Source organism: Chrysoperla carnea, chromosome 1 (genome assembly GCF_905475395.1).
Source record: "Chrysoperla carnea chromosome 1, inChrCarn1.1, whole genome shotgun sequence".
NCBI lineage: Eukaryota > Metazoa > Arthropoda > Insecta > Neuroptera > Chrysopidae > Chrysoperla > Chrysoperla carnea.
In genome coordinates this window covers 34,038,798-34,052,738 of record NC_058337.1, presented here as the reverse complement: position 1 = coordinate 34,052,738, position 13,941 = coordinate 34,038,798, and the positions used below count along the sequence as shown (strand labels likewise).

At 28.1% G+C, this 13,941-nt stretch overlaps 1 protein-coding gene across 1 annotated transcript in view; it reads left to right on the top strand.

The window, feature by feature from the left end:
• LOC123300700 (transcription factor AP-2-epsilon) overlaps nucleotides 1-13,241 on the top strand; it is a 68,141-nt gene extending 54,900 nt beyond the window's left edge. Inside the window, exons 4-10 of the mRNA XM_044883356.1 lie at nucleotides 597-731; nucleotides 2,369-2,423; nucleotides 6,233-6,295; nucleotides 7,180-7,396; nucleotides 11,221-11,544; nucleotides 12,345-12,560; nucleotides 13,217-13,241. Of these exons, the coding sequence (XP_044739291.1) occupies nucleotides 597-731; nucleotides 2,369-2,423; nucleotides 6,233-6,295; nucleotides 7,180-7,396; nucleotides 11,221-11,544; nucleotides 12,345-12,560; nucleotides 13,217-13,241 (1,035 nt within the window). The remainder of the gene's footprint in view (nucleotides 1-596; nucleotides 732-2,368; nucleotides 2,424-6,232; nucleotides 6,296-7,179; nucleotides 7,397-11,220; nucleotides 11,545-12,344; nucleotides 12,561-13,216) is intronic.
• The last annotated feature ends 700 nt before the right edge of the window (nucleotides 13,242-13,941 follow it).

Below are 13,941 nucleotides of genomic sequence, written 5' to 3'. Positions count from 1 at the left end.
TATTCGCCAATAGATGTCAGCAAGAGTCATATTTTTCACTTTAGACTACTCAAACGCCTCCTTTTTGTTATGTTATAATTTGCATTGTATTTCATTAACTACGTTATACACCAATAGATGTCTGATGAATTTTTCATGAAAAGACGCATAAAACGACATTTCTGATAAATGAAACCTAGCTAGATCGACTTATCGCCCCAAAAAACCCCTACATACTCATTTTCATGAAAATCATCTGGATGACCGAGATAAGATACGATACACAATGGAATATTTATATCAATACCATCGCAAAGCTTACTACATTTCTCGAAACAAAACTCCAAATTTTTCAAAAACGGTAGAATTAATCACACTGAAATATGAAATCTAAATGATTTTTGTCAAATCAAAACAAGTAAATAAGAAACATTAAATTAGATTTACGAGCTTTTTGATTTTCACCCTGTCGCAGACAAAATGTAAGGGGGTTCGCTTTGGTTAGGGTTGAAAAGCCTGAAAAATATTAAAAGATTTCATCATTATTGGAATGCTCTAAGACTATAAAAAGTAAATTATTCACATTTTTTAATTTATTGTATGATTTTATATTCTAGAGTGGATTATCACATGGAGGTTTCGCGTATGGTGGAGGCGGTTATAGTTTACCACCAGGTGCTGGTTCACGTGGACTTCATGATGATCCATTAGCATTACACCAAGCATTGTCACAAGCAGTTGACGATGGTCAAGTATGTATATATATAATATTATATTTTTTTTAATACAGAAATTGTTGTGGTCATTTTTCTAAAAAAAAAACGTTTTTTTTTTTTTAATGCAAAGCATTTTATGTGCATAGGAAATTTTATTTTTCTATGCGGTTTCTTTTCCTTTTACCCTATGTGGAAAAAAAAATTAATAAATAAAATATATAAATTTATTTTTAATAAAACAAAAAATTATTGCCAAAGTTTTTATTAAAAAATTAATTAAATCGAATTTCATATTTGCTTTTTGCTTTTCAACTTTGTTGAATCAAGGAAACATTGAATAGTACTGAAAATGATACACCTACAGAGATCATATCTCATATATAGAGAGAATAACACGACAAATCATTGTTTTTAACTAATAATGTGAGCGAAGAAAAGGTTACATATAAAAGCTAGAAATTGAAGGGGTTGTGGATCTACCAACTTCAAGCATACAAGCGTCGTGTTTTATTCAATTCCGATACCTGGCTTGCCATGGTTGACATTAACATATCAAATGAATATTTTTGAATTCATGTTTAAAACCAAGCAAGTCAAGTTGGCAAAAACAAGTGATATTTACAAAATTTAAAAACCCTCGACAAAAGGGAATATTCATGTATTTTTTTATATTTTTAATTCATTGTTTACACCGTTATAACATAGTAAAAAATATAAATACTGCTTAAAAATGCTGTATTTAAGTGTAAACAAATATTTAAAATACATTATAATTTTGAAATATTTAAACGCAGTTTTTTGGCGCTCTCTGTTGATGACGTATAAGTACGTGATCTGTCAATTGGTGGACAGTTCAATGTATAATTTACACTTTAAAAAATGAATTTACAACACAGAATTTACACTCGTTATTATTAATAAAAAGCCGTAGAATAGTGTAATTTAATGAAATACCATATAAAATGTAAGTAATTAATATCATACAATATGTCAACAAATTTGACAAGCCCGTACTTTGATGTCACGTCCGTATAAAAATTTGAATTTCCGTTTTAGAAATTTTTAAATGCCCTCACTGAATTTGTACTTTTATTAATTAATTTTAAGTAATTAAAAAGATATTAATTGCTAAAATAATGGTTTAGTTGAAATGTCCAGTCATTAAAGTTACGAAAGAAAAATATTTGGACCAAATTTAAATTTCATGAATATTCCCTAATGTTTCAGGTACGGAACCCTAAACTCGCACTTGAAACATAACCAAGAATACTCTCCATTACATTGCATTTTTCTTATATAGCCTTCTTCAAACTTAACCGATTTTGAATATCATCACCTCTTTTTCAGTTTAAGAACACAACATTAAATAACCTTTAGACCAAGAATTTCTGATTTGTCTCCATCTAGACCCAAAATGCTTGCCTCCTCTTGGGTGGGTAAACTGGGTAAACCTGGTGAAGACATCTTTATTCAAGTGCCGAATATATTATCGCGAAAATTTACATAGATAATTTGTAATTTTTGACAGAACCTTTTCTTATTATTTTTCGAGGTTTATAATTTTTTTAAATTAAATATCATTATGTTTTTGATGTAAATTCAAAACCATTTCACTAATCTAATTTCACCTTTTTTGTAAATTTTTCACTAATTATTATTAAATTTCATTACAGAATACTGGTTTAGACGATAATAGCGGTTTCATATCAGATTTACCACTTTTAAAAAGTAAGTATTTAAAAATTGTATTTTACGCATATAGTTTTTCGTCATTTTTATTTTATTTTGTTTTTACATAATTTAAAGTAATATTTGTAATATCCGGTCGACAGTAAAATTTTGATACGTCATAACCAATTGGGGTTTATTTATTCTCTGTATGCATATATATATTATACAATCTAGAAATGTAAAGGTACTTACTATTAGTATAGCTTAAGGGTATATTTTCATTGGTTTAAAAGGAAATCAATTACAATTGATGTGAATACCCATTTTAAATTATGATTGGTTTATAACACACAAAAATATAAAAAAATATGTACATTTTGCAATCAAGTTATGCATTTTTTTTGTTAATTTTCAATTCAAAATTCATTTATCTATAGATGAAGTAGTAATGTTTTTATACCATTCAAACTACTGTGACAAAAGATAGTATTCCTACCTCTTTCTACCTCTGGGTGCTTTCCGTCATCTTGACAGACTTTATTTCTAGACTTGCTTCAAATAGACCACTTTCTGATAGACTCTGAGTACATATGTAGCGCTTTTTAAAATGAAAATAACTTTTTTTTTATTATTTTCATTTATAACATTAATTAATATATTCTTGAGTAATTCATATGATCTTCAGTAGCGGTTCTATGATGGTACGAGTGATGCACATATTGGGGAGTAAGCCTCCACAATGGAATTTGGTACGAGCCTAAAACTTACCAAGACAGCTCCTGTCTATAAAACTACTAATACCCATATTACACTGCTTGTCTACTTAAGGTGGCGCGATAGGGTCCATATGGAAAACTTTTTTATTATAAGGCTTACGAATTTTTTATAAAAATGTTTTCGAAAATATTAATATTCAGCTATTCACTTCTGACATCGAATTTACAGAATGTCCTCAGATTTGGGATATTTCCATAGGAATGTTAATGGTTGTAAAGAAATGTAGACTATTTAGAACAGATGATAAGAAGAACGCATCAAGAAATGAATCCCGAGATATGTAGGAGTGTATTTAAAGAATTTTGTAAAAGAAAGTTCTTAAATGGTCTAAATTTCTAAACGACCATTAACATTCCTATGGAACTTTTTCAACTTGTGGCACCCTGTACATTTTATGCAATGTGGCATTTTAAGTGAATAGCTGAATGGCAATATTTTTGTGAAAGCAGAGCTTTTTATAAAGAATAACCTGATAATAAAAAAATTTTCCATATGAAGCCAACTTAAGTAGACACGCTGTATAAGTTTTCCATAAATAATTGGAATTCCAGGCTTTATACCTTTATAAATAAAAAACTGAGCAGTCAAATTTAGATAAGTACTTTGTCGGTTACAAATGACTCCTCAAGTTCGTTGGCTGGAATTCTTATAAAAGCGTATCATATTCTGATAGAAATGTAAGTTTTTCTTAAAAATTGAGGAATTTTTATAAATTTCTATGCTTACTATCGAATTGAAAAAGCAGTTTCATAAACAGATACTCAAAACGATTTTTTTTTCTTGAGAAACTTCCTTTTTTTCAAATTCTTGTTACCCATTTCTAATTAGTTTTTTGAAAATATTTATAAGCAATGGTACTTATTACAAAATTTATTTTGTTTTTAACAAGTTACTGTATAATATCGCCTGCAAATGATTTAAAGTTTATACTTGTCGAGAAATCATTTATGAGCATAAATTGTAGAGGACCTATAATTGACCCCTGTGGAACACCTGATGCTATATCTACATAGTCCTTTAAAAATTTCTTTCTATTTGTTAGCCAGGCGAGAAAGATCGAAGCCACCAACTTTTTGGCCAACTTTTAGCCACCAACTTTTTGGAAGAACCAATCGATTTTTTTAATTGATATGATCGTAGATACAATCATCAATAAACCTTCCTAATAACAACCCGAACGAACAAAAAATTGAGCAAGTATACTCAATGTCAGAAAAAATGCTCGTTTTAAAACATTCTAAGTGTTACTATTATAACATAACATATGATGTGATGAGTACGCTTAGAATGTTTTAACTGTGGCATTTTTTCTGACAGTGAGTATACCTATACTGCTTAATTATATTCAAAATTTTTGAATCGATAAAAGATAAGCCACATATCATAAAACATATTACTCAAGAATTACTAATCCGATTTACACGTTTTATTTATTAGTTAAACTTATTCGTAAATGTCGAACTCAATTGCGTATGTGGAAAACACAGAAACTTGATGAAACTGGTGTTTCTGAAATAAGTACTATTTTATATTTTTATGTGAGCTTTATTTTAGGGGTGATTTATATATTTCAAAAATAATAACAGTTGTTAAAAAAATATTCCTTTTTAACAAAAAATAAAAAGTATATAATATTATTATTTACATATTAATAAAGACCTCAAACAGTGATGCCGGTTTGTAACCTGAGGCGACCAAAATCACTAGTTAAATAATACAAATATATCGCATTCAATAGTAATGTAAAAATAGGTCCTTTTATACACATACCTATATTAGGCATATTAATAAATATGTAGCAGGCCTACTGATTCATAATAAACGTAAAAAAAATATGCTTTGAACAAAAAAACATTAGGGTACTTATTTTATTCCTGTTTCACTGTTGTTTGAGTGGTGTCAAATTAGCTTTATTATTAAATAACAATTGTAAAAAAAAAATAATATCTCAAAAACTAATAATTTTGTATATTTTATATACAAGAGGGTGATTTAAAATCATTATTTTTATACGAGTATTGTTTAGAGGTGTTCAATTGTGAACAAAAGTTGTAGTGTTAAATATAGTTTTTAGTATATCGGTAATTAATTATGTATGATTAGGGGTCTTTATTATGTGACTGTGATTCATTTAGTAAACTTTAAGGGTTCCGTTTATTCGATGAAAAAACAACCTTTTCTCTCTTGAAAATACTAAACAGAGATAAGTTACTGAATCTCGACTATTAAGGATCTCTATAAATCTCTAAATTAAGGATCTCTATAGATACTAGCTTAAGGAAAGCTAATTATCTTGAAGCGACTGAACAGATTTTCAGCAAACAAAAATAACACCCTAATTTGGGTTAATGCAAAATTACTTATCTAATCTAAGACTATGAAATAGGGTCTTCATTCTACTCTGTTTGAAAAAGTACTTCAAAATGACGATTTTCCTAATAAAAAGCCACAAAAAATATATTTCGGCAAAATAAACACGTTTTCTTACCATAAAATTAAATTAAATTTTAAACCTTTTTGCTGTCAACCATTTTGGTGACGTAATATTGGTACAAACAACAATCGTATATGTAATTCGTATATGTATTAATAAAGTTGATGGTAATATAACTTACAATTTCTATGAAAGCCATCAACAAATTAGTAATAAATGCATATTACTTTTGCCTATATTATGTCACATCATGGAGACTTTTAATTTAAATATAATAAAACAATAATGTGCTTTTTATGAATCAAAATATTTAAGTATATTTCTACTTAGGTAAATTTTAATTTTTATCAAATTTCATAATTTATTTTTCACTTAACATTTTTCACCGAAAGTACTCTTTCCTGACAGCTGATATGTATATTTTGCGTAAAATTTTTAATTTAGATATCACAAACCTATTTTTTAAATTACTTTATTAATCTACTTAATTTATATTTGATAAGTCAACACGTAATTAATATACTTCTAATCAAAATATAACTTGTTACAAAATTTCAAAGTCATTATTATTAAATTTTATTTTAAAATTTTCTTTAAACACGAAAATTATAATATATCCAAAGTTATCCTAAAAAGTACCTTTTTCTTCCACCAGGAGAATCCACGTCCCCGGCAGATTACCCAATGCTTCATTCGACAGTTTGCTATGATTTTAAAGGTTGGTCAAAAATAGAATAATAGATAAATGAATTACACCATAAAAATTTCGAAATTTTGAGTCTTAATTTTCAAAGAAAGACAAAATTTATTTTAAAAAGTATTTTAGTCAATAATTGTAGATTACTACATTATCATAAATAAGTTTAAATAACCTAAGTAAATCCAAATTAAGCAATTTTCGCGAATCAATAACGCGTTATTTAAGTCTCCAACTGTAATTAAATTTTGAGTGCACAATCTGAATATAAAGTCAGGCCCTGCTGTTTTATATTCAGACATGGTATGACAAATTTCATTACATTTGAACATTTATTTGACGAACTATTTATTAACTTGCAAAAATTGCTAAATCTACTTAAGTTACTACCCGATTTGTGGTAATGTAGAAATCTACAATAATCGATTCCAATGCCCTCTTAACACGATAAAAATTAATAGGAAATTTTTCAATTACCATTTGTAGGTTCTTCTTTCATTGAAATATTAAAATGCAATAAATTAATAATCTGTTTTTGGAAATATATATCCTAAAGATGAGAAAACGGTAACTTTAGAAAATATGCTTAGAAAAACACAAAGGTTAATTAATAGCTTATCAATCAACAATCTAACAGTAGCTGTTAATTTATGAACAATAAATTAAAAACGTTCAATTACAAATATCTACTTTTTATTAATAAATTATTTTCATTATTGTCAATTACTAGAAATCAATACATTGTATTAAATAAACAATTAAACAAATTAATTTATTAAATAATTTTCTACTGACTTTAATTTCAAAATTTCTTTAAGTTATTAATTTTTAACGATTTATTGTGGAAAAAGAAACTTTATTATTTTTAATTAATTTCTAACTCTTGTTTAATTTTTTTTTTAAAGGTATGAAATCAAGTGGCGGTAAAGATCATTCTGGTGGAGGTGGCGGTTTGGGCGGTGGACATATGGCATCACCAGCCGATGTGTTTTGTTCAGTACCAGGTCGTTTAAGTCTATTATCTTCAACAAGCAAATATAAAGTTACCGTTGCCGAAGTACAACGGCGATTATCACCACCTGAATGTTTAAATGCTAGTTTATTAGGCGGTGTTTTACGGAGGTAAGCAGAAATTAATTTCTTGTTTAAAAATATGTATTCTTAGTTCTGAAACCACTTTGAAAATTTTAAGCATCTTTAAAATATGGGACCTAAGGTCTTTGTATTTTTTGACAGAAGGAGATAAGCTTTTAGTTTGTGCCAAAGTAATTTTTCCTCAGAATTCTCCAAAAGGGGAGTGTTCAGAAGGAGAAAAGCTTTTAGTTTGCGCCAAAGTAATTTTTCCTCAGAATTCTCCAAAAGAGGAGTGTCCATGTTTCCTTTTGAGCGTAGGGAGGGGGGCTGAAAAACTCTCCGTTAGTAAAATCCTACGTCCTCATCATTTTCAAGGAAGAATATCAAACTTTCTCATTGTTCTAGAGATAGTAAGATCTTTGAGGCAGACTGTATAGATATGTACTGTATTAAGATCACTCTTCTCCAAAACCTGAAATTTTTAAATGTTTAGATTAAACCTTTCGTAGTATCTTTACTTTTCCAGGCCTATTTTGTTTATCACCTTGATTATAACCACAATATCGCCTGCAAATATTGATTTCGAGAAATTATTTATGAACATATCAAACTTTAAAGGGCCTATAATTAAACCCTGTGGAACTCCTGGTGCTATATCTAAATTATAATATATATTTATCGTTACTTTGTTAATTGATTCACTCGATAGTACTTATTCCTATAAATTTTTTTCTGCAAACCACGTGAGAGACGTCAAAACCCCCAACTTTTTAAACAAGTATGACAGAAAATATATAATTCCTTTTTATTTTCTAATAATTGATACGATTCCAAATATAATCATCAAGAAATTATAACACTAGATATTCCTATAATAATGACCAGAACGAAGGAAAAATAAAGTAAGCGTGTCGCTTAATTAATTATATTCAAAATTCTTGAATCGATAAAAGATAAACCACGATAAAACAAGAGATTGAATGAAATAAATAATTTTTTTTCCGAATCATTTCTTATTGAATGAATTGATGATTTTAAAAAAATAAACCAAGTTTTTATTCATATTAATAAAATATATTGTAATAATATGAGAAGAATCGTGATTGTTGCTATCTTTTACTAATTAAAAAAAAAAAAAAAAGTATGTAGTACCTATTCTAATATTAACGCTTATTCATATTAAGCACGATTTCTTCATCGTAAACGTTAAAATCAAAATGAACAAACACATCAAGGCAGGCAACAGGCATCGTCATCTATTTTAGGTATTCAAAGATGTTGATTATATTATATTATTGCTATATACAGATGACAAAAACTATATGTAAAATCGATATATTAAAATCATATCGTAATACAGGGTGTATCAGAACGAAAGTCAATAATCAACGGGGGTGGTACGATATGCTGAGACAAGCATCCTGGTATAAGGAACATGTGTCCGGAACACTACTCTACCGAGACACAAACATCAGGAACTTTGCGCGCTGTATCGAAGGTCTGGCATATGTCCTTGAGTATTCAACAAAAGTTTTTAGTATTTTTTTGAGAAACTTTTTTGATATTGAAAATTTTGCTCTATCTCTAATGTTTTTATAAATAATTTTGCATTATGTCTCAAAAACTGTTCAAGATAGAACAAATGATTACCATAGAAATACCAACAACTTTTGTTCGAAAGGATTTTTCGAAAACAGATTTGATAGAATCCGACACGACATACAATATTTCTGATAGGTATGCCTCTGATGAGAAGTATTTCTGGAAATATGTTCCGCATACAACAATGCTTGTTTCGGTATAACCTTGCCTATTGACCTTTTGTTCTGATACATTAACACTGATACACTCTGTATATATTTTCTATCTTTGTTTAGTGGCTTTTTTTAAATGTAACGTTATCGTGTCTTACCTTTAATTATTATAAAATTTTATTATAAAAATCTTCAGGGACGTAGCCAAGAGGACTCACAGTTATCACAAATAACAAATTGATTTTTCGTCTTAAGACACAAAATCACGCGAGTACAGCAATACACCAAACGTTTTGTTCGATGCTGTTACACTCTGCTCAAATATTTCCTCTATGAGCAGAACAATCTGTTATAAAAATTTTGTTTAATCTTTGCCAATTATTTGCAATTTTAAACGCCTTAGTTAAGAACGTTTTGGCTGACAACATGCTTACTGCATCGGTGTATCCCATAATCTAAAAATAAAAAAAGAATACAGTGAAGTGTTCTTCCAGAACCAAACAATAAATTTCCAAAACCACATCCCCCTAATGAAATATTTTTCAATTACAAAAAATATAAATAATTTTTAAATTAATATTTAAATATTTTGTTATTTCTCTGCGCTAACACTATCGCATATTGTGCCCTTAAACATTTATATGTAACAATTATTCCGATTATCATAAAAATCAATTTATTATATGTCGATAGAGATAAAACTCGTCGCAATCGATAAATAACTGCGGCCTGCAATTTATAAACATCACAAATAGATCAAAAGGCTAAAAACCCTTATTTTTCACATTCAATTTGAATTATAGCTAATATTTGAATGTATTGGATATTGCATTGGAATTGGAATTGCGAATTTCATTATTGAATTTTATTTCTTTTACCATTAAGTAAATATTAATAATAAGCTGTTTGAAATCACTAAAATACTGTTACACCAATGCCATTTTTAGATAATTTTTACAATTTTAGCCTTAAAAACTTGTAATTACCATATTTATGTTCGTAAAAAGTGTCTAATTGAGTACTTCCACTGCCTGCATTAAATAAGAAAATCCCTATATATTATAAATGTGAAAGTAAGGATGTTTGTTTTTTTGTTTGTTTGTTACGCTTTCACGCAAAAACTAAAGAATGGATTTGAATGAAACTTATCAATAATGTAGGTCATACATCAGCATAACACATGAGCTATAATTTATAAAGATATATATTTTTTTTTAATTAAAAATTGAATTCAATTTGGCATTACCATAAATTACAGATTTCTGTAAACTTTTTATTTATTTTAAATTTAAAAAAATAGAAAACCGTACATATATTTTACCTGTGTAAAACAATCCCTGTCATTATTTCGAATGTTATAAAAAGGGGATAAGTTACAGCAAGAGAGGTGGAGGCTATTACACGGTGGTCTTTATCAATCTTTTCTCTTAAACCCAGCAAACTGGGTGGGTATCATACTAGTATTATTATAAATACATGGCGAAAATAAAATTTTGAATGCTTAGAAGTTTTCCTCTACTCTATAAGCAATTAAATTGATTCATAAAATATAATTATTTTTAATATAGTTTAATTATCTCCGCCCTTGATAAATATATGACATTTTCAATATTTTTTTCTTTTAATTCACATGAAACTCACATGATTTGCATTTTTAAAGAAAAAATAAAGTACTTTATATTAATAATTTATTTAGGTCAAAATTAAAAGTGTAATCATTTTTTTATTTCATGTTTTGCTTGTAATTAAAAAAAAATTGTCTATTATTATGGATGGCTTATCTCAAAAATCTTTATTTAAAAAAAAAATTGAGTAATTTTGTATTGAATAAGTTATTATCGATAATTATTGATGATAGAGCACTATTTTTTTCTTATTTTATTGATCGGACCGAGTAAATCGCACACTACTTCTATAGAGATAATTTTATTTGCTAGATAGTTTCAATGAAAAATATGTAGGACTCGTTGCACGCAGAACCGAATTTAGCGTCCCGTGTGGAGATATTTCTAAGATAACTTCTTTATCTCTTCATTATATTATTAATATGGTTTACACACAAAAATGTTATCGTTCATGTAATAAATTATTATATTAATTTATTTTTTTTCTTTACAGAGCGAAAAGTAAAAATGGCGGTAGATTATTACGAGAAAAATTAGAAAAAATAGGTTTAAATTTACCAGCGGGTCGAAGAAAAGCAGCAAATGTCACATTATTAACATCATTAGTGGAAGGTGAAGCCATACATTTAGCACGTGATTTTGGATACGTATGTGAAACAGAGTTCCCTGCACGACAAGTTGCGGAATATTTATGTCGTGGTGCCACCGGAGCTTTATCTGGTGCACAAGCGGAACATGAAGCGCTACGTCGCCGTGATTTATTACATGCAACTCGATTAATTACAAAGGAATTAATGGATTTATTAAATCAAGACAGGTTGGTATTTTAAAACTTTGTACCCAAACTTTGTGTGATTTATTAGTAAAAACTATACATCACATCACAGGCAGGACTCCACCCTAGGCCTGACAAACCTTACATTTAGCTGGTAAAATATGCGCTTTTGCTTAAATATTGTTATATTTTTTAAATTTTTAGGTCACATATTCCTGATTTGTCCTCTAGAACAAAAAACTTTGTTATTCCCCACCTTGACCCAAAAGTTGAGTTGTTATGGGAAATTCATCATTCCGCCAAGTGACTTATATATGGTGTAAAGATTTAAGAGCTCGAAAAGTTTTATGCTTATGACTATACTTTCTTCAAAGAACAGTTTAATCTTACCTGTGTATAAAGAGGAGAAAAAATTACGATACCACCAAAAGAAATGCTTTAAAAATTTTAGTTACCAAGGTTCGCAGTTCGGATAGTTGAGTTTTAGATTTGTAACACTTGAAAATTAAGAAAACTAATTTTCACAATAGATGACTCTAGGTTTTAGTTTCAATCAATTGGGGAGTTGACTGATATAGAATTTGCCACACAACCCATAAAAATGTAAAAGTAAACAACTCAAAAAATTTAAAAATTAAATAAATGAATTAAAAAACGAAGAAGTTATAAGCATTCAAAGATTGTTACCCACCTCTTTCTTGCAAAATTTCGTGATTGAATAGATGACGAATTTTAATAACAAACAAATAAAGCTAAACAGTCCTGCTTAGTTAATTAGGACCTTCTTTGCCTCATCGCTAGTAATGTTTACTAATAAAAAAAAATTTTTTTTTTTGTTACAGATCTCCATTGTGCAATACACGACCACAACATTTGTTAGATCCCTCAATTCAACGGCATCTAACACATTTCTCATTAATATCACATGGTTTTGGTAGTCCAGCAATAGTGGCAGCTTTAACCGCCATACAAAATTTCTTAAATGAATCACTAAAGCATTTGGATAAATTGTATCCACCATTAGATACAAAAAATCCAAAATTAGAAGATAAAAATAAGTAAATAGTTAAAAAAAGAAAAATGAAATTTTAAAAATATTGTGCCAATTAATTATATTATAATTATTTTATTTTTCAAAAAAAAACAAAAAACGTGTTCAAAACTATACACTAACTGCATATAACTTCTTCAAAACAATAAAAATTCGATTTCAATGTAGTTAAAAAAAAAATATAGTTATTGTAAGACGGTTTCATTTTTGTGTGCCAAAAACGTACAAATTTGTTATCATTTTAAAAAATAATAATTAAACAAAAAAAAATTAATTTAAAATAGTGATGGGTATTTAAAAAATGGAGTTTTTTTAAATAATTAATATACAAAATAGATTATTATTATTATTAATTAACATATACAAAATATATATATTTTTTATTTTTGTTTTAATATATTTCTATCTCTCTCTCTCTCTTTACAATTCATATTTTTCATCTTTTGTTAGTACATATTTTTAAATCTTCTGCTCTCTTTCTTGTCTCTCTCTCTCTCTCTCTCTATTCAATACAAAAAAGATATATTTGAATTGAAATGCTCTCTATCGTTTAAAATATGTACTAAATTGATGACGTAACATTTTTTTTGTGATCATACCTCACACAAGACTTAAATGACATTTTACAGATATTGGTTAAAATTTTCATATTTTGATTTTTAGTTTATTTTCATGTGCCACAAAATAGATTGAAATAATAAACGTTTAAATTAAAACAATAAAGATGTCAATTGGAAGCTTTTTATACCAAAAAATGAAAGGACTCCCAAAATATCAGTCGATAAAAGTGTTTGTAAATGTCATATGTAGCTTGTGTTTTAAAATTCAAACAGATCGCCCGATTAAATTGAAATACAGTCATCTGATTGGCAGATGGGAAGCTGATCAGCGTACTGGATTTGATTTTAGAACAGAAGCTACTATGTTATACGATATGAGATTAATTGCGTCTAACCGAGCTAAGCACTCGCGAACGCTCACTTATTATCGGCACTGCATCTATTGAAAATCAATTTTATCTTTAAAATGCATGGGGTGCCGGTACTAACGGGATAATTTTAAGCTATCAATTCAGTTAAACGCTTTTATCGGCTATACGTGTAAAGTTGTGGTCTAAGGGCTTTTATTACTGTTCGTTTGAACAAAAATGTGATATTTTTTGGTTCCGGATGTGGAACCAAAAGCTCCATTGTCCATTCTACATCAGTTTTGACATAGGCTTATTTAAGCATATTGTTAGTGTTTCTGTCTTTATTTGTAGATTCGAAATGTAAGGTGGAGTACGGAGATGAATACTTTGTTCAACAAGAAGCTTCTATTGTAATTATTTCATGAAAACAAACGTTCCCATAAGTATAGATTGCTCGATAACAGTATTATTAAATATA